General features: G+C 38.6%; 1 protein-coding gene across 10 annotated transcripts in view; it reads right to left on the minus strand.

Moving 5' to 3' along the window:
• Positions 1-3337: 3337 nt before the first annotated feature.
• The window catches only part of LOC126095226 (protein PTOV1 homolog), a 316247-nt gene continuing 297138 nt past the window's right edge, over positions 3338-22446 (minus strand). For 5 of the 10 annotated variants that reach the window (XR_007521937.1, XR_007521939.1, XR_007521940.1 and 2 more), the window contains 3 exons: positions 17904-18200; positions 3843-3939; positions 3338-3735 (listed from right to left, as the gene is read on the minus strand). Coding sequence is in view for 1 of the 10 variants with exons in the window: in XM_049909968.1 (XP_049765925.1) it covers positions 3730-3735; positions 17904-18200 (303 nt within the window). In the remaining 9 variants the exon portion in view is untranslated. Of the gene's footprint in view, positions 3736-3842; positions 3940-17903; positions 18224-22446 lie in introns of those variants that run through there. The other 5 variants (XR_007521933.1, XR_007521936.1, XR_007521934.1 and 2 more) reach the window with 5 other exon arrangements.

The raw sequence follows: 22446 nt of genomic DNA on the forward strand, positions 1-22446 counted from the left end.
GCACCAATTTTGCTTATTGATGAACCTATAAAAATGGAAGTGGGCTTCATCACTAAACCAAATGCTCATGCGCATACTAATTTCCTTCATGCCCCACAGCCAACCATGCCATATGAACATGAAGAGTCCAGGGGAAAAACCTTATAAGTCACAATTCTTATTTTTTTCAAGAGATGAAATTTAAAGTTTCAAGGCTCATAAAATTTTAGTTTTTCAAGTTATATTCTTCATTTTTGTTTTACACCTTAAAATATCTTTCAGAGAAAGAGTGCTGTTGAAATTATACACACTGAATAGGATTTACAATAATATGATGCATTTTTATTACGAAGGCAGGTCGTACAAAGGAAAAATATGACAAGTCCATAACTATTGCAGGTAACTACAAGATTTCAGATTCATGTTACAACAAATTATCTCATATAATCATTTAATAATCTTCTGAAAAAGGTCCTGTGCTAATTCAATGGTGGATTAATGCAAAAGATGATCAAAATGCACTTGCACTTAACTACGGCAAAATCTTTTCAAGTCTTTTAAATCTCTGTATTTCTCAGCAGATATTTTAAGATCACCTGCAAAAAATCAGAATCCCTTAATTTAAATAGCTACATGCCTAATACTAAAAAAAATACTCATTTCAATAAATAAATAAAAACTTTAAAATCATATTGCTGTAAAAGAATTACTATACCTTCATATTTAGCAGAGGGAAGGCTGAACTCGCCTCCTTTTAGACTGGAATCTTGTCCTTTCTTTCCACGAAGTAGTAATGAAGCTTGCTCATATGCTCCATTGTAGCTTCCTCTATACCAACCAGTGCTGCATGGTGTCGCGTGAGTTCCAATTCTCTTATTGGCCTGGACTGGAAAGGGTGTTTCTTCATGTATATTGTATTATCGAGATGCTCTGTCCAGCATTTGATTATCTCTGGTTGTTCCTCAACATCAATGATGACAAAAGGTGAAGAGTGTGTGTGTGTGTGTGTGTGTGTGTGTGTGTGTGTGTGTGTGAAAATCCTGAAAAACCTGACACCAGTCCTTTGGAATTTGACATTCCTGAGTTTGGTCTATCATACCAATATTTTTATCGCATTCGAGGTACGAATGATCTCTTATGGAGAATGTCATCTTTACATAGTCAAATTGTTTTTCTGTATGGACCAGATGGTGAAGGAATCTGCAGGAGTCACAGAACATCTCCAGATGTCTGACTTCTGGATTTAGAAAATTGTGCACAAAATGATGAAGGAACGATGAAACTTCATCTGCTCCTTTTCAGCTCGTGCTCTCTGGATACATGTAAAAATAGCTGTCCCCAGTTGCCAAAACATTAACATTGAATATAAATACAGAAAGTTGTCATTCATAATAAACTTCATTTGTCTTTATATTTGGACAAGGAAAGTTTTTGCTATAGTCCATCATAATTGCAACCTTTGATGGATTATTTTTCGACATCCCATCTTTGCCTTTTTTTCCTGCCATAGAACACTTTTTGTTTTTTGAGATGCAATTCATGGGCTATTTCATTGGATTGAAGTTCGGAATGAAGCCTAACTTTATTTTCAACAAATGATGTTAAAGTCAGTTCCTTCTCCAAATTTTTCTACTTGGCTAGATAGTCATCGCAGGAGCCACAAGTATCAGATCATGGATATCCAAAACTTACATTGAAATCTGAATTGAATATAGTGCAGTATGTTTCATACGACCCGTTCTGATCCTGAAACTTCTCCCTGAACACATGGAACATTTTTTTAATATTCAAAGACTCTGGTAGGTAAATTTTTTCTGACTTCGTCAAACTGTAGTGGCTGTTGTGACCTTTAAATGATTTAATGTGCCCTCTAATTATTGCACGTGTTTCATCTTTCAAAGCCTGTGGGCAAGATCTGTGTTTCCCTTGGCCATCTTGTAGAGGTTGGTCTCCAGATTTAAGTTTCTTCAGTAAATGATCTACCTTGCCCTTCTTTATTCCATGTAATGACATAAATGCTTGCTTGCACACATGTACTTCCTGGACACTTCCATTAATGGTAATGCAAACACTGAATTTATATGATGCATCACAAAACTTTGCTTCCTGCTCTTCTCTTCTAGGACGCCTGCGCTGTACAGGGACCACTTTGATTAAACGACTTAAATAGAGGTTTATTTCATCATGATTTTGAAAGTGGTTCATGTTCTTAATAATATTCTTTTTATTTTCATCACTGACAATGTCAAAACAATTGTTTATGCACTTACATGGTTCTCCTGTTTCATGAGACTGCACTCTTAAACATTTGGAGGCATCTCTAACGTGACCATAGGTCTTCCTTTTCTTTGTCAGATTATTTGATGACATTCTATAGTTTTCTTCGCAAATACATGAGTCACTGTCTTCTTTATTCATTTTACACTGACAGAATACAATGCTAGATCTAACTTCATTCACAAACTCGACAAAGCTAACAACAATGGCCAACTTATACACAACAATGACTGTGGCAACAATGATAACACAACAATAACATTAGTGAAAACAGACCTGCGTGGGCTGGGAATCATTAAGTCATAAAATTTTATCATCGCATTCTCTGGACTTGTCAGGATATTCCCCTGTTTTGTGTGGACTTATAATGTTTTTTGCCTGCACATGCTTACAAGATACCTGAATATCTCTTGACTCATCAGGTTTTTGACCAGTTCTGTAAAACCAGCTAAAACTACACTGGCTGGTCTATTATATCATGAATAAAACAGAAATTTTGGAACTTTGGACTTATCAGGTTTTTCCCCTCGACTCTTCACATCCTAACACAAACTGATCAAAAGTTATGATGATTTTATTTTATATAGTTCAATAACTGTCACTCTGTATTTTTATTGGATAAGTCTTTTATGAAATTAACTTTTCTTGGTGACTCTTTGTCTAGTATTTGTAAATAGTGTAAAGTGGGGGATCAAATTCTTAGAGTTATTCAATGATTCTTGCATTCAACTGAAAATATTATTGATACATTTTTTTAAACCTTACTTGTGCCAGTCGTCAGACCACAACTGGGAGAAAAGCCACTAATGGAATTTTCTATGTACCCATGTGTTGTGTATTTTACTGAGTTGTTTCTGTATGTGATCTATTAGTAATTTTTTCTACTCTTTAATCTATTTTGAGCATAATGTATGCAAAAATTCATAGCAGTCCTCCTCTAATTAGACAAATTGTAACCAACTTTCAGAAGAACAACTACATATAGGGCCCAGATGCGAAGACTACTATGGAAACAACCATAAAAGTCTATATGGACAAAAAGACATCATTCATGAAAGGAAAAAAAACAGAACTCGTCTCATGATGGGTACTGAAATTATAATTTATTGTTACTAATATGAAATACTACACATGAGCTATTACTTTATGAATGTCACCAACAGCTTTAAACAAAAAGTACTAGTAGCCTACTTATAAAAACTTAATTTCATTTTACGAGTATATCACTGTAGGAAACCACACAGAGTCCACAACTGAGATCCGAGCGCACAGTTGTAAGGTGCACCATGGAAATTCGAAGACACTAGGATCAGCAGAGGCCGCCGCTCACGGATGCACGCAGCCTCTCCCCTGTGCACTCTACCAGACGGTCAACAGCCAGCCAACCTCGCCCTCAGGTACATGGCGACATTCTGACTAGGATTGTCAGACTAGTAGTGTACCCGTACCATGGCAAGTGTCTTCTTGCACAAGTTATTTCTGGACATAATAAAGAGTTGTATCCATTATTGTCTGTATGTGCTTGGTTTGGAACAATTACAACATTTTTTTTATCAAAATTGTTCTGAAAACAAATGAGACTTTACCTTAAATACATATTTGAATCTATTTTCATAAAGTAAATTATATGTTCCATAATTGGGGGGTGTTCAAGGAGTTTTCCAGTCATTTGGTGCAATTTTTCTGCAAAGATAAATTTCTGTTTATGTATCGATATATTCTCATACTTCAATCTTGCACTTGACAATTAGTACATAAATAATTAACAGTAATTTCTCTGAAAACAAATCTTACATTCATTTTGCTATTTGAAAAGAAATATTCATTAATTTTGTTATTTTTACCACTCAGTTTCAAATGGAGATGATGAATATGTTTATATATTCACTTTTTTATTTATTTTTCTATCAATTTGTAATTGATATTGCAACATAACAGGAAGTTTCCAATTTTGATGTCTGCAAATTTAATATCCTTTGTTATCAGCTATTATTACTAAAAATCTTCATATGAGTACCTGTCTCCAAGAGACATTCTATGAACTAAATCTAATATAGAATCCTAAAAACCGTCATCTTAGTATTATTTTCACATAAGGAATGGTCTGGAAAACTCAAGAAACAATTATGCGTCATATATTACGACTGTTTGGTGCCAATTGAGTTTAAATCAGTTCAAGTAAGACTTTTATATACTGTTTTTGACATTGCTTGAGTTACCACCTAGAGAAGCTCTTTGTAATAAGTGATGAGCTCTAAGTTATTTGTTTTTATATTTACCTGCCATACTGCAAAAATATGTGAAATGTTACATGGAATGATGAATAAACTACATTGTGGGAGAGAATTATTATTTCCATGCCATGTCATTTCACACCCTGGACCTTATATATGTAATTATGCAACACGTCAATGCTTTTGGACAACAATGGAAAATCTACTATGGATAGATTGCTACTCACCATATAGTGGAGATGTTGAGTCACAAATTCAAAATGCAATATGGTGTGTAGCAATCTATCCTTTTCATAATAAGTGGATTTTTTACTATTGCTTGATCTTACCTTCCTTACACTGGAATACACACTGCCTAATATACAGTAAATGTTTTTGTGCAATGTCAATATGAAACATAACCATAAAATTATTTAACAATAGCAAGGGAGGAGCATCATAACATCCTGTTCCATTTTTGCTTTACTGGTTTCTTGGGCCATTTCACCTAAGAATCCAAGTATGCAAGCAATATTGAGACCAGCACCCACACATATTATTGTGTGTGTATTATCATGGACTATAAGTCACATAATAGTTTTATTGTATTTTTTATATCTTTCATGACATAATCACATGAGTATTTCAGAATGCCTTAATCAGTTTCAATCAGACATGGGTCATCTTCACACTAAGTATACATGCTATAAGCATGTCCTTTTAATCCAAACATGACCACTGGCTGGTTGAATCTTGTGACAGCACTCTGAAATTCTGATGTAACTGTGTCAAAAAATATAAAAATTTAAAAGAACATAACCAATCAGTCACTTAATCTCCATGAACAGTATGTCTTTTTTTTTAGGTAACAGTGCCATATCTATGTATCTTTGAACATTTACGTGGGGAACAGCACTGAATAACTAAAAGGTCATGCAACAATTTCAGCTCAGAACAAAATTCTCTTATTTCACTTGAAAATGTGAAAGAATTGCATATGTTGCCAGTTCGCAAGTTACAATGTAATGTTCTGTTATCAGCAGCTATGTCCTTACATATTATTTTCAATAGTTAGATGTACCACCTGTGTAAGGTGCTACAAGCTACATGGTATGTACATGATTTACCATTAAAGTTTCTGAATTCAATAATTTTTTCATACCTGTTACTAAAGAATTGGGTGAGGTTTGTACACTGGTAATGAATCTGGATTCCTCAAAAATGGTATGAATATACATTTATTAAAAAGACAGACTTTTTCTGAGGCTTTTGTTGGGAGTTCTACCTCTTCTTTTTATAAATGCTGACTGACTACAGAAAAAAAATCAGTGGTAGTGGTAGTTAAAATGTGTTGATATCTTCTAGTGATGGTTTCAAATACTTGACTTCATGAAAATCTTAGTATGACAGACTACAAGAACAGACTCAAATGTACATCCAGAATTACGCAATCCTTAGCACTTGCCAGACTGACTGGAACTTCCTGCAGTGCAGTAATTTTACCTCTCTAGTGTTGCTGTAGTAGTAATTAAGGACTATCTATTTCCAATAAGATTTTTTCATTATTAATGCCTCTTCTGGACTCTGTGATGCCTCTATCTGCATTTTAAGTACAAGTTTAGAAAATAGTTCATCTATATTTTTATTTTACTTAAACTATGTAATTCCATAAGTTCATTTCTTGAATATCAAGAAATAATAGCACCATACATACCGTATTTACTCGAATCTAAGCCGCACTTTTTTTCCGGTTTTCGTAATCCAAAAAACCGCCTACGGCTTAGAATCGAGTGCAAAGCAAGCGGAAGTTATGAAAAATGTTGGTACGTGCCGCCACAACTAACTTCTGCCGTCGAATATATGTAGCGCTACGCATGCATGCTTTGTTGGCACGAAGATAAATACTGCCGCCAAAACCTCTGCGTCAGTAAATAAATTAAAAAAAAAAAAAGTTGAAGACGAGCTTTTTTTCTCCGCCGCGAGTTTCGACCACTGCATTTTCATACATTATCCAAAGAAGTAAATACAAATTCCGTATCTTCGAATGTAGCACAATTTCAGTGTACTACGAAAATCTGACTGGCAAGACTGTTTGGGATGTTTGTCAATATGGCCAACTCTACGTTCTGAACTTTTTCCTGCCTGTGAGAAGAGATGGTTGCTAATAGGAACCTGATGAAATTTGAATCACATACAGTATTCTCTTCACCATAAGAATAATACGAATATAAACATTTTGCCATGTATTCTTTCATGTTTGCTGCTATCTCATTTAAATCCTGTCTGCGAAATAAACTACGAAACTAGAGTAGAGTGAGACAACAGCAAACGCGGAAGGATGTACGTATCGTGTCATGTTTATATTCATATTATTCTTATGCCTAATAGTGATACAGTCAGAAATGAAGCACGGCAAGTGACTAGATTTTTAAATCTAAGATGACTCTAATTTCTGTGCAGAATTTGATGTAATAAAGAAGCGGCCGCAAAGCTTTTCAAACGGAGAAAAATTTTCGCCCAACTCTCGTTCAGAACATGTTCTATCATACGAAGTCTATTATTTGATTCTTGTTGATCATTATCAAAGAAAGCAGCAGTGTAAGTAACAACAAATAGCAGTCTCTTGCCATTGTTTCGCTAATGAGACGATTCCTCTTTCTTTTTTTATTGTACGCGGCGGTAGCGTGCACAAAAGCAAGCCATGCCGCGAGCCGCCACAGGCCGTAAACACACACTATCAGAATGCGACAAACAATGCATGGCACAGTGCAGTAATGCATTTTCAGCTTAAGATTGACGCAAACACCTATAACAAAGAAAACGGCACTTATCAGATCAAAGCAAAATAAGCAATCGATTCAAACCAGATGAAGCACGTGAAAAAGGAAGGGCACCCGTATAAATACGGACGGAGCGCCTGACGCATAGCAATAGCTACGTGGTAAAGCTTAACTGCTAAGCTTACGACTCGAACCAAACTACTGTAGCTGTATCGTCATTCATTCGGCCTCAATTGTGTCTCATATTACAACGGACCAACTTCGTTTCGATTTGGAGGTGCGGCCTACAACTTTTCTCTCCCCTTGAATTTCGAGTCTCAAATTTCAGGTGAGGCTTAGATTCGGGAATTTTTTTTTTCCTTTATTTCGAGTCTCATTTTTCAGGTGCGGCTTAGATTCGAGTGCGGCTTAGATTCGAGTAAATACGGTAAACACCTCCAAGAGACATTGCTTTGAAATAGTCTAATACTTTTAAAAATTACTCTGATGGGCATTTCCCCATCATTATTTTGTGATTTGAAACTAATATCTACGAAAGTCACAGCAACACCACCACCACCACCACCAATAAATATTGTTGTTGTTGTGGTCTTCAGTCCTGAGACTGGTTTGATGCAGCTCTCCATGCTACTCTATCCTGTGCAAGCTTCTTCATCTCCCAGTAACTACTGCAACCTACATCCTTCTGAATCTGCTTAGTGTATTCATCTCTTGGTCTCCCTCTACGATTTTTACCCTCCACACTGCCCTCCAATGCTAAATTTGTGATCCCTTGATGCCTCAGAACATGTCCTAGCAACCGGTCCCTTCTTCTTGTCAAGTTGTGCCACAAACTCCTCTTCTCCCCAATTCTGTTCAATACCTCCTCATTAGTTATGTGATCTACCCATCTAATCTTCAGCATTCTTCTGTAGCACCACATTTCAAAAGCTTCTATTCTCTTCTTGTCTAAACTATTTATCGTCCATGTTTCACTTCCATACATGGCTACACTCCATAATATACTTTCAGAAATGACTTCCTGACACTTAAATATATACTCAATGTTAACAAATCTCTCTTCTCCAGAAATGCTTTCCTTGTCATTGCCAGTCTACATTTTATATCCTCTCTACTTCAACCATCATCAGTTATTTTTCTCCCCAAATAGCAAAACTCCTTTACTATTTTAAGTGTCTTATTTCCTAATCGAATTCCCTCAGCATCACCCGACTTAATTCGACTACATTCCATTATCCTCGTTTTGCTAAGTCCTTTGCTGCCTCTGACAGAATTACAATGTCATCGGCAAACGTCATAGTTTTTATTTCTTCTCCATGGATTTTAACACCTACTCCGAATTTTTCTTTTGTTTCCTTTATTGCTTGCTCAATATACAGATTGAATAACATCGAGGAGAGGCTACAACCCTGTCTCACTCCCTTCCCAACAACTGCTTCCCTTTCATGCCCCTCGACTCTTACAACTGCAGTTTGGTTTCTGTACAAATTGTAAATAGCCTTTTGCTCCCTGTATTTTACCCATGCCACCTTCAGAATTTGAAAGAGAGTATTCCAGTCAACATTGTCAAAAGCTTTCTCTAAGTCTAAAAATGCTAGAAATGTAGGTTTGACTTATTAAACTGATAGTTCAGTAATTTTCACATCTGTCAGCGCCTGCTTTCTTTGGGATTGGAATTATTATATTCTCCTTGAAGTCTCAGGGTATTTCGCCTGTCTCATATATCTTGCTCACCAGATGGTAGGGTTTTGTCAGGACTGGCTCTCCCAAGCCTGTCAGTAGTTCTAATGGAATGTTGTCTACTCCCGGGGCCTTGTTTCGACTCAGGTCTTTCATTGCTCTGTCAAACTCTTCATGCAGTATCATATCTCCCAATTCATCTTTATCTACATCCTCTTCCATTTCCATAATATTGTCCTCAATTACATCGCCCTTGTATAGACCCTCTATACACTCCTTCCACCTTTCTGCTTTCCCTTCTTTGCTTAGAACTGGGTTTCCATCCGAGTTCTTGATATTCATACAAATGGTTCTCTTTTCTCCAAAGGTCTCTTTAATTTTCCTGTAGGCAGTATCTATCTTACCCCTGGTGAGACAAGCCTCTACATCCTTACATTTGTCCTCTAGCCATCCCTGCTTAGCCATTTTGCACTTCCTGTCAATCTCATTTTTGAGGCGATTGTATTCCTTTTTGCGTGCTTCATTTACTGCATTTTTATATTTTCTCCTTTCATCAATTAAATTCAATATTTCTTCTGTTACCCAAGGATTTCTAGCAGCCCTCATCTTTTTACCTACTTTATCCTCTGCTGCCTTCACTACTTCATCCCTCAAAGCTACCCATTCTTCTTCTACTGTATTTCTTTCCCCCATTCCTGTCAATTGTTCGCTTATGCTCTCCTTGAAACTCTGTACAACCTCTGGTTCTTTCAGTTTATCCAGGTCCCATCTGCTTAAATTACCACCTTTTTGCAGTTTCTTCAGTTTTAATCTACAGTTCATAACCAATAGATTGTGGTCAGAGTCCACATTTGCCCCTGGAAATGTCTTACAATTTAAAACCTGGTTCCCAAATCTCTGTCTTACCATTATATAATCTATCTGAAACCTGTCAGTATCTCCAGGCTTCTTCCATGTATACAACCTTCTTTTATGATTCTTGAACCAAGTGTTAGCTATGATTAAGTTGTGCTCTGTGCAAAATTCTATCAGGCGGCTTCCTCTTTCATTTCTTACCCTCAATCCATATTCACCTACTATGTTTCCTTCTCTCCCTTTTCCTACTACCGAATTCCAGTCACCCATGACTATTAAATTTTCGTCTCCCTTCACTATCTGCATAATTTCTTTTATTTCATCATACATTTCTTCAATTTCTTCGTCATCTGCAGAGCTAGTTGGCATATAAACTTGTACTACTGTGGTAGGCGTGGGCTTCATGTCTATCTTGGCCACAATAATGCGTTCACTATGCTATTTGTAGTAGCATACCCGCACTCCTGTTTTTTTATTCATTATTAAACCTACTCCTGCATTACCCCTATTTGATGTTGTATTTATAACCCTGTATTCGCCTGACCAAAAGTCTTGTTCATCCTGCCATCGAACTTCACTAATTCCCACTACATCTAACTTTAACCTATCCATTTCCATTTTTAAATTTTCTAACCTACCTGCTTGATTAAGGGATCTGACATTCCACGCTCCAATCCGTAGAATGCCAGTTTTCTTTCTCCTGATAACGACGTCCTTTTGAGTTGTCCCCTCCGGAGATCCAAATGGGGGACTATTTTACCTCTGGAAAATTTTACCCAAGAGGACGCCATCATCATTTAACCATACAGTAAAGCTGCATGCCCTCGGGAAAAATTACGGCCTTAGTTTCCCCTTGCTTTCAGCCGTTCGCAGTACCAGCACAGCAAGGCCGTTTTGGTTAGTGTTACAAGGCCAGATCAGTCAATCATCCAGACTGTTGCCCCTGCAACTACTGAAAAGGCTGCTGCCCCTCTTCAGGAACCACACGTTTGTCTGGCCTCTCAACAGATACCCCTCCGTTGTGGTTGCACCTACGGTACGGCTATCTGTATCGCTGAGACACGCAAGCCTCCCCACCAATGGCAAGGTCCATGGTTCATGGGAAAATTAATTGGAATCAGGAATGGCTAAGGAATGGACTAGTTTATTGTGTACATTGGGTGGTAAGGAGATGAGGGTATCCTTCATCTCAGAGTACAACAAATATTACTTTTAAGCACTGGCAAAGAATGTGACTGAGTGTTTCAAGGTTTGTGTAATGACAGGAGTGCTGACATGTGGCTTGTGCACAATGGCAAAGTCTTTGTTCTATAAGAAATTGTATGACAAATCTGATTCTGGGGTATCTGGGCAGAATATTATCTGTCTGTAAAGTCTCTGTGCAAGAGTCTCAACTCACAGAAAGCATCTAGTGCAGCATCACATCTACTGAGAACAAAGATGTTAAGTGACTAGTCCAAGAGTGATGTGCTCAAGGTAGTGCTGCAGTAAGTGGCTGTATTAAGGCCAACCCCAAGAAGCTGTGAAGAGTCAATCCACTTAGATTAAATGGAATCTTCCATGAGAATCATTTGGATTACCTTTCTAAATATTAGGGTTATGCTAAAAGTTTTTAACAGAAATCCAGACTTTTTTATTTAAATTAGCAGAGTCCCTGGCATTGCCCAGGTATGTATTTATTCCATATGTATTTATCCCAATTTTCTATCAGTCCATCTCCTCTTTCTCCCCCTCTCTGTCCATATCCTCCTTCACCCCTCTCTGTCCATCACCTCCATCCCCCCCCCCCCCACTCTGTCCCACACCTCCTGCCCTCTCTACTTGTTCATCTTCTCCTCTTCCCTTTCTCTGTCCATCTCTTTCTCCCCTCCCCACGCTCTCTCTCCCTCCCCTGTCTCTGTCCATCTACTACTCTTTTCTTTTTTCTGTCCATTTCCCCTTTCTCCTATCTCTCTCCATGTTATCACACTCATCCCAATAGGAGGCTGGTGATTCTCTCCCCCACAGTATTTCTTTCCAAATCACAACTAGCATATGTACCAAATTTCACTGAAATTGTTTGAAGGGTTTAAGATGGGCTTTTATCCATGGCTTTACCCACATGTGCACATGTCAAATACATTTCACATGTATCTAACATATATTACACATATTTGTACACATATTTCATCTGTACATAGCGAATTACACCCTGCAGTTTCTTTTGCATGCAGCTCAATGTTTATGACACCAGTCTCCTGAACCACATGTGGTGCACTGATTTAATTTTGCAGGTACATCCAATGGTATGTGGCTATTGCCTATGTTGCAAACAGAGTTAGTAGTAAAGAAATAATAAATTAAAAGTCATGCATGACATGGCAGGTTTTCATGTATCACAAAATCTGATGTATCTCCTGAACTGTGTGTCATAAAATGATATAATTTTGCTGGTACATTCAGTGGTACAGTCATTTCCATAAGAAAGTGGACACCATTATGTGTATGAAATAAAAGACACTATTATAAATACATGTTTACAAGAAAATACATATTATTACTAACTGCACAATTAATTAATAGTTAATCCAATCACTGCCATTATCAGTTACAGGTTGGCACCTTTTCGGCATGCTTTCCACAAGATTTTCTGAATATTCTCTTGGTAACAATCTCTATACAGCCCTGATTTTATATAACAGCTCCTTTAAAGTACCTTTAAGCTTCATCTTAATATACAACCAAACATTTTCGATCAGATTTGCATCAATCATGGACACACCCCATTGTCTGGTTTCCATGCTGTAAGAAACTGCTATGATGTTTCAGATCACTATCCTCTTGAAGCATCCACTTTGCCTCATTCAAACCAAATAACTTCTTAATGGATGTCAGAGGTCATTTTGATAAATATTGCATATTTTTTCAGTATTTAAAGTGGCTGTAATTGGCCTTAGTTTTTGTTGTTGTGCACATTAATCTTCTCTCTGGTAAATCATACATGTTTCCAACCTCTAAATATAATTTGACTCACTTTGCAACAAATTCTTTGACTTTTTAAGAATTTTAGAAGCGGCTCCATATGAAAGCTTTGGTACCTTTGGATGATTTACATGGAACACTGCCTCGTGATGCTTCAGATATTTTGCACTCATTTTAAACTGCAATCTACAAAACAAAACATTCAACTCTCACACTGTTCATTTAAACACTTTGCAAAAGCCCATGAATTACAGATTCAAGAGCACTACCAGAGATATTGCTGAGGATGTTACATTTAAAATTATGGTGTACACTTCCTTGAGAAGCCGACTGAATATTTGAAAACAGTCAGCAACTGAATATGTGAAAAGTCAGCAAAACGTGTTGCAAATATAATTAGTAGTAAAGAAGTAATAAGGTAAAACATTGTGCTTCATGAGGCAGCTTTGCTGCTTGAGTAGCAAAAATGTGTAAGTGATGAACTTTTTTTCTTTCATAATTTTATTGGGGTTGTCAGCAAGAAAAAGTTTTGTAAAGGTCTGAAATTATATGTAAAGTTTGCTGCATGTCACTAAGTGCTCTCATTCTCAATTACTGGATGACTAAAGCATGGGAATTTGCATGTCATGGGCTACAATGCTTTTTCTCCCCTGCCTCTTTGTTAGGTTGGTGGTTCTTATCCCACAATGATTCTTTACAGACAGTAAGTGATTTCCATACTAAGTTTGGCTCAAGTTAGTCCAGTGGTTTAGGAGGAGATGTGGAATCTACATACATACATTTTATATTATGTGTGGATACATTTTTCTACCCTTTGAAACTATTTAAAAAATGTCTCATTCCAAGCTTATTTACGGAAGTCACTTAGAGCACTTATGTATACTGGATAACTTTTTCCTTTATCTTTGGGAACACGAAGAAATCAAACTGAGCCATGGCGGTGAACACGCTGGGTGAAGTAACATTCACGTGCTTTCCATACCCAAGAAGTCCATTGTTCTGGCAGCCATGTGCGCTGAGCATTGTTGTCATGCAGAAGAAGGTATCCACTCTTCAACTTTGGTTGTTGTGGCTTCTGTGTGGCCAAGACTTTTGGCAGACATTAAATCATGTGACATGTGTCCATGGTCACTTAGGTGAGATGAGACATCTTCGTGAAGAAGGTAGCAACCAACTTCTTTCCAGAACTCCTATTTCTGAGCTTTTGTGGGTGGTTCCTCAGCTGGAAAGCATCATACTGAGACTGCCTCTTTGTTTTGAGGTCATAATGGCACAATATGTCTTGTCATCTGTGACAGTATTAAAAGTGCCTCTGGCACATCCTTTGTAAAATTTTTCAAACATACAGGGATACCAATCCAGCCTTGCGTATTTTTTGGCTAATGTCTGGGAATGTGGCATCCAACGGGTACATCTCTACTTTAAGCCGAAATGATGACGAATGATGGTGTGTGTTGCAACAGATCCAATATTTAGGGTCCCTTCAACGTCAAAGTGTGTAATGAGGGTCATTTTCCTCACAGTATCAATGTTTTCTTGGGTCACTGCCATCACTGGTGATCGGGAAGAGGTTCATCTTCAAGAGATTCCCAACCTCTTGAAAATGCATGAAACCAGTTTCCCACAGTGATCCCAGACGGGGGACACCCACCAAAAACATGTACCATAGAGGAGCACTCTCAGTATTTAACTTCTTTTGTAGTCATAATAAATCACTTCATGAAAATTGCAGAGTGCCAGGTCCACTATGTTAGACTCAGCACTGCCTGCATCTTCAATCACCATTCACAGCATGGTTTGAAATCCAGTGGTGGGGGAACCACTCAGCACATGCTCAAAGGTTGAGAAATAATGCTCTTTCAAACTGAAATACTCCCAGTGTTGCCAGACTTTTGGTTTAGGAGCTATTAAAAACTTTTGGTACAGCTCTCATATCCTTAAATATCAAAGATGTACTTCCCACTCTTCTGAAGCACCCACCAGACTTCAGCAATCAATGGTTACAGAGCAGAGGGATGATATCTGCACAACTCACACCCCAGGTGCAGCCAAGCATATTCCATACATCTAATTTTGCATGCTAATGCATGGATGTAGAATGAGTCAAAACATTTAATTCATTATTATGTTCATATCAATAAGGACCACAAAAAAGATTGAGAATTCAAACACAATCAGTAAGTTCTAATTACACTCACTGGTGATTGAAATTTTGTGAGTAGATTCCAGTGCAACGAAAAACACCTTTGTTTTAATGATGTCCACCCCAAATCCTGTATCATGTCAGTGACACTCTCTCTTTCATAATACAAAATGTGCTACTCTTCTTTGAACTTTCTCAATGTACTCCAACAGTTTTCAGATATTACCTAAACAATTATTTATAAAGTAAAAGAGACCCTCTTTGGAGCTGACTACAATTAGAAATTAATTTTTATAATATTTTTTACTCATTCTGATCTTGTGTTTTGATTGTGGACTGGACATTTATTTGCATTGATTGATGGTTTTCAATTTTGCATTTGGCTACCTTCATACGGACAGGCTGTTTCTGGTCTCAATGTATGTGCTTCAGTCATATAGGTCCAATGAAAACTTGCAACACTGGTTTTCATTGTTCAATATCACTGTTAACATTTGAGCTACATAGGTCAAACAAAAATTTTATTCCAACTGTCTGATATTTGAATTTTTTATTCGGTCTACTCTGGAAAATTTCAGAGTATGCTGATGCAATAGCTCCATACTTGACAATCATATACAACCGTTCGCCCCAAGAAAGATACATACCCGAAGACTGGAATGTTGCACAGGTCACACCAATATCCTAGAAAGGTAGCAGGAGTAACCCACTAAATTACAGGCCCATGTCATTAATGTCAATATGCAGCAGGATTTTGGAACATGTATCATGTTCGAACATTATGCATTACCTCGAAGAGAACGGTCTATTGACACACAGTCAACACAGATTTAGAAAACTTCATTCTTGTGAAACACAACTATCTCTTTACTCACATAAAGTGTTGAGTGCTATTGACAAGGGATTAACTGATTTCATATTTCTAGATTTCCAGAAGGCTTTGGACATGGCACCACACGGGCAGCTTGTAGAGAAATTGCATACTTATGGAATATCATCTCAGTTATGTAACTGGATTCATGATTTCCTGTCAGAGGGGTCACAGTCCATAGTAAAATCATCGAATAAAACAGGAGGGTTTTCTGGCATTACCCAAGATCATGCTACAGGCCCTTTGCTGTTCCTTATCTATATGAACAATTTAGGAGACAATGTGAGCAGCTGTCTTAAGCTGTTTGCAGATGATGCTGTCATTTATTGACTGCTAAAGTCACTAGAAGATCAAAACAAATTGCAAAACAATTTAGAAAAGATGGTGCAAAAATTGGCAATTGACACTAAATAACAAAAAGTGTGACGTCATCTACACGAGTGCTAAAAGAAATCTGTTAAACTTCAATTACACTATAAATCAGTCAAATCTAAAGGCTGTAAATTCAACTAAATACCTAGGTATTACATTTACAAACAACTTAAACTGGAAGGAACACATAGGAGATGTTGTGTGGAAGGCTAACCAAAGATTGCCTTTTACTGGCACAACACTTAGAAAATGTAACAGATCTACTAAAGAGACTGCCTACACTGCATTTGTCCGTCCTCTTTAAGAATACTGCTGCGCAGTAAGGGATCCTTACCAGATAGGATTGACATCAAGAAAGTCCAAAGAAGGGCAGCACGTTTTGTATTATTATGAAATAGGGGAGAGAGTGTCACTGAAGTGATACATGATTTGGGGTGGACATCAGTAACACACAGGCATTTTTCGCTGCAGCGGAATCTTCTCACGAAATTTCTATCATCAACTTTCTCCTTCGAATGCTAAAATATTTTGTTAACACCAATCTATTCGGTGAGAAATGATTATCATAATAAAATGAGGCTAATCAGAGCTCGCATGGAAAGATACAGGTGTTCATTTTATCTGCGTGCTATACAAGATTGGAACAGTAGGGAATTATTGTGAAGGTGGTTTTATGAGCCCTCTGCAAGGCACTTAAATGTCATTTGCAGAGTATCCATGTAGATGTAGATGTGTCATTTTCTGATTATCTTTTTGTTTTGTAAGAGTGTGTCGGACATCATAGTCTTCATTTGACCTAAATAGGTCAATTGCATTATTCAATTCCAACTTCATGTTTTCTGTATTTTTTCATTCAGTTTATTCTAGAGAAATTTGTGTCCATTATTTTTCAATTTTTTTGTTGCTTTGGAATAAGCTTAACTTTTTTTAGTTTGTCCCTTCCCAAAAACTCCTCGTTCCCACACTTGTTCTGTTAATTTCATTTTACTAGCTGATAGAAATATTTTGCATTTTTTTTTTAACCATAATGGTTTATCTTGTGTTCGTTGTCTTAAAGGATGTAATTGGCTTGTCTTAAAGGATGTAGTTGGCCCGTTACTAAGTGTTACCTATGGTTGTGTTAGTAACTCGTGTACACTATGCTCCCTATTTGAAATATGATGTCTTGGAAGTTTGGAATCTGACCCTGCTCTATTCTCAATAAATAAGACATCAGACCACAAGAAACCTGATGAAATGGATACATACATCAAGACTGAATATACTATTTCCAACATCTTAACTTTTCAGAAACAACAGATAGCACTGCATTCCCTAAAGTTGATTAGGTACACTAGTAAGACAGATTTTTACCGACTTCCTGAATGTAATTACAAGTTCATTAATTTCAGGAAGATAAACTACCTAAACTTTTCATTCACTGCTTCAGTCTGCATATATACATCATAGATCTTTGAGACTTGAAAATATCCTTGGAACAATATATTACATTTGATTGTTGGAATTGTTTTAATTTAGGTTGCATCCAGTTGAAACTTGTATATATGAATAACCATCTCTAAGAATAATTCAGTAACACAATTTAATCATAACTATTAGTGAAAATTGGAAATTTTTTAAATTATTATTTTTGTTGCCTCACTGTACTATTAAAGAATACCAAAGGAAATAATCAAATACACACTAACTTTATAAATTAAAGACAGCAGATGAGATGAACAGAGACATTCTCTGATTAACATTCTTAAAATTGCTTTCAATATAGCATATACCTCGAGTTCCTCAAGTTGGGACTTTTCTTGCATTTCTTCCTCCAGCTCAGTTTTCATTTCCTCGCAACGCAGCTGGCTCTCAAGAAGGGTTTCCTGTTGAGCAACTTCCACGTTATCAATTGGCGGCTGTTGAGGACCAGGACCTCCTGCTGCCTGACAATCTTGAATAGTGCCTCCTGGACCTTGCTGCTGCTGTTGCTGCTCCTGCTGCTGTTGCTGCTCCTGCTGCTGTTGCTGCTCCTGCTGCTGTTGCTGCTCCTGCTGCTGTTCCCCAAGTAGTATTTGTTGATCCTGCTCCTGCAGGATGAGAATATCAAATTCTGCCATCAAGAAAAAGTGTTTGACAATGCATATCCAAAGTTACATTATCAGTACACAGTACACTGACAAGTACACACCCTACAAAGAAAGCTCTGTTAGCTCAGGACAAAATCAGAAAAAAAATCAATGTGTAAATTTTCAAAATTCAAGCAATGGAAACTCCAGGTTGGAATATCATCAATATAAGGAAAATATAGATTGTTACTTAATGTAAATATGATACACTGAGTTGTAGACACGTGCAATGTAAAAACACTTACACATTAACATTTTCCCAAAGCCTTCACCATAAAAGGAAGCACACGCACATTCATCCATGCAAGCAAGCACACTTCACGCACACATGATCAGCTTCTCTGGCAGCTCAAACGTGAATGCAGCTGTCACATAGAACGGAAGCAGCAATCTGGAGGGGGCTGGGAATGGGCAGGGATGGCAGGGTATCAGTGGCGGGAGAGAAGAGCACTGTCTGGTGGAGTGTGCAAGGACTGGACTACCAACAGGCACAGCATTGGGAAGCTGATGGGCAGGGAGGCGGGAGGTGAGGGGAAGGGGGGGGAGGGGCGAGTAGGGAATGAAAAGAGATAGGAGTAGGGAAAGGGAAACATAGGTGGGTGCATTGTCAGAGGGTGGCACACAAAGAGGGTGGGAGACGAGAAAAGGGAGGTGGTCATAGTACAGAGAAGAGGGAAACTGTTGGCAACAGGTTACCGAAGGTTGAGGCTGAGATATTTTCGGGATGGAGAAGGTGTTGTAAAAATAATTCCCATAAAAACTGGTGGTGGAGGGGAGGATCCAGAGGGCTTGAGTAGTGAGGCAGCCATTGTAAGCAAGCTCTTGGCCACAGTTTGGCAGTCACTCTTTACCCTGGTGGATAGCTGGTTGGTAATCATAGCAATATAAAAAGCTGTACAATGATTGCAGCAGAGCTAGTATATGAAATGGCTGCTTTCACAGGTGGCCTTGCCATTGATGGGATAGGATAAGTCTGTGAGAGGACTGTATTAGGAAGTGCTGGTTCTTCCATATGGATACAATCCCTGTGGCAAAGGGATTGGGAGTGGAACAGGGGTGGACTAGGATGCTATGTAGATTGGGTGGGTGAAGGAACAGCACTTTAGGAGGGGTGAGAAGCGTCTTGGGTAGGATGTCCCTCATTTAGGGCATGATGATATGCAATCAAAGCCCTGGGGTAGGATGCAGTTGTTCCGGCTGGGGCAGTAATGGATGATGAAGGGGGCGGTCCTTTGTAGCTGGTTCTTGATGGTTGTGGGAGCATTGGGAATCTGAGGATAAATGGCACAGGAGACCCTCAGCATACTGGGCAAGGGAGTTCTTGCCACTGCAGGTATGCCACACCATCTAGCCACATTGTATGGGAGGGATATTTTGGGTGGAAGAAATGACAGCTGTCAAAATGCAGGTAGTGTTGGTAGTTGATGAATTTAATGTGGACAGAGGTGTGGATGGAGCCATCAGAGAGTAGGAGGTCCAACATCAAAGACATCAACCACTTTCTTCACCAGCTCTCCTCCATTCTCACCCCTTTATCTTCTGGATCCCTACTCGTCACTGACAATGCTCCCTCCCTATACACCAACATCTTTCATGCCCATGTATTACCTTTCCCAACATCGTTCAGGTTCCATGCCCACTACTTCATTCCTAATACATCTTACTAACTTGATACTAATTCACGACTACTTCTCCTTTGGAGTGGAGGTATACAAACAAATCTGCGGCACAGCCATGGGCACCTGCATGGCACCCTCCTATGCCAGCCTGCTTATGGGCCATCTAGAGGAGACATTTCTAGTCTCCCAAATGCCAAACCTCTAATTTGGTTCACATTCATTGATGGTATTTTCATAATTTGGACTCAGGACTGTGACACCTTCATTCATTCACAACCTCAACACCTTGTTTCCCGCTTCACCTGCTCCTCCTCAGCTCAGCATGCCACCTTCCTGAATGTTAACCTCTTCCTCTTTGATGGCTCCATCCACACCTCTGGCCGCATTAAACTACCAACAATGCCTGCATTTTGACAGCTGTCATCATTTTCACACCAAAAAATCCCTCCTTCACATCCTGATCACCTGGCAACGGCATATCTGCCCATTGTGCTGAGAGTCTTGCCCATTGTGCTGAGAGTCTCACCAAGGCCTCACAGACAGGCACTATTGCCCAAACCTAGTCTGGAAACAGATCTCCTGTGCCATTTCCCCTCACAGCCACAATCCTCCCACCAGCCTCAAGAAACAGCTACAAAGGAGTGCCCCCTTCATAACCCACTATTATCCCAGACTAAAACAAAATTGAAACCAATACTTTTCTTCTTCTTCTTCTTCTTCTTCTTCTTCTTCTTCCTTGGCTCTACAGCTCATGATGAGCCTTGGCCTCTTCTACAGTTTCCTTCCATCTCTCTCGGTCCTTTGCCAATACTCTCCAGTTTCTATAGCCCATCTTCTTAAGATCTTCGATTACTCCATCTTCCCATCTGGCTCTTGGTCGACCACGTCCTCTCTGCCCTCCTGGCTTTCCTTGTAATATTCTTTTTGGTACTTCTGTATCATTAATGTGAGCCACAAGTCCCGCCCACCTCAGTCTGGATGATTTCACTATCTTTCAGATGGGTTGGTCTTTGTATATGGTATACAACTCATGGTTGTATCTCCTCCTCCATCTTCCTCTTTCACAGACTGGGCCGATAATTCGTCAAAGTACCTTTCTTTCAAATGCATTCAGTGTTTCAATATCTTTACTTGTTAATGTCCAGGCTTCAGAGGCATATGCAAGCACTGGTCGTATAAGTGATTTATACATAGTTAATTTCATGGTACGAGTCAGGAGCCTTGAGGATAGAAGTCTTGTTAGGGCAAAACAGGCTCTGTTGGCCATTATTAATCTCTGCTTAATTTCAAAGAAGGTATCATTTAGATGTGTAACTGTCGATCCCAAATACTTGAAATGTTCAACTCTCTCAAATGTATAATTTCCCACTGTTATTGCATTTGGCATATTTTCTCTGTGTGTGTTTCCAGCTGCCATATATTTTGTTTTTTGTTCATTAATAATTAACCCCCTGTTCCTACTGGCCTGTTCAAGAGCTATAAATGTCTCTTCCATTGCTTTTTGGGTTGTTGCTATTATATCTGTGTCATCTGCATAGGCCAGTATCTGCACCGATTTATAGAAGATCGTTCCTCTGTTCAGAAGGTTTCTCATCACCTTCTCCAGGGTGGCATTAAAGAGAAGGCATGCCAATGCATCCCCTTGTCGCACTCCATTTTTAATACTCAATGTGTTGGACATCATTCCCCCCATTCTTACACTAACTTGTGTTTCGCTCATTGTCATTCTCACCAGACTTACCAATTTTCTAAAGATTCCCAGTTCATCTAGAGCTTGATATAACTGCTCTCTATTTATGCTATCATAAGCTGCTTTGAACTCTATAAAGAGGTGATGTGTTCTAACTCCGTATTCGTTTGTTTTTTCCAGGATTTGTCTTAAGGTGAACATTTGATCTATGGTTGACTTCCCAGGAAGGAATCCGCATTGGTATGGCCCTGTCTCCCTCTATATGATTGGGAGTATTCTGTCGAATAGTATATTAGAGAGTATTTTATATCCCAAATTAAGTAGTGTGATCCCTCTGTAATTGCCACACTCCATCTTATCTCCTTTCTTATATATGGGACACATGATACCCTCTTTCCATTTTTGGGGCATTTTCTTCTCTTCCCATATTCTGGTGACCATTTTCAGAAGGCTTTGTTCCAGCTCTCTGCCTCCTTGCTTAAACAGTTCTGCTGGAATACCATCTGTCCCTGCCGCCTTGTTGTTTTTCAATTTCTTCATGGCAGTTTTCACTTCTTCTATATTTGGTGGGGTAGTGTTGTTGTCTGGGTCCTCTTCCCCATTCGTGTCTGTTGGGTTCTCTGGTATAGTTATTCTAGGGTTGAGGAGACTACCAAAATAGCTGTGCCATCTTTCGCATATTTTGACAGCTGTCATCATTTTCACACCAAAAAATCCCTCCTTGACATCCTGATCACCTGGCAACAGAATATTTGCAGTGAGAAGAAATCTCTTGCCCATTGTGCTGAGGGTCCCACCAAGGCCTCACAGACAGGCACTATTGCCCAAACCTAGTCTGGAAACAGATCTCCTGTGCCATTTCCCCTCACACCCACAACCCTTCCACCAGCCTCAAGAA

Source organism: Schistocerca cancellata, chromosome 8, assembly GCF_023864275.1.
Source record: "Schistocerca cancellata isolate TAMUIC-IGC-003103 chromosome 8, iqSchCanc2.1, whole genome shotgun sequence".
NCBI lineage: Eukaryota > Metazoa > Arthropoda > Insecta > Orthoptera > Acrididae > Schistocerca > Schistocerca cancellata.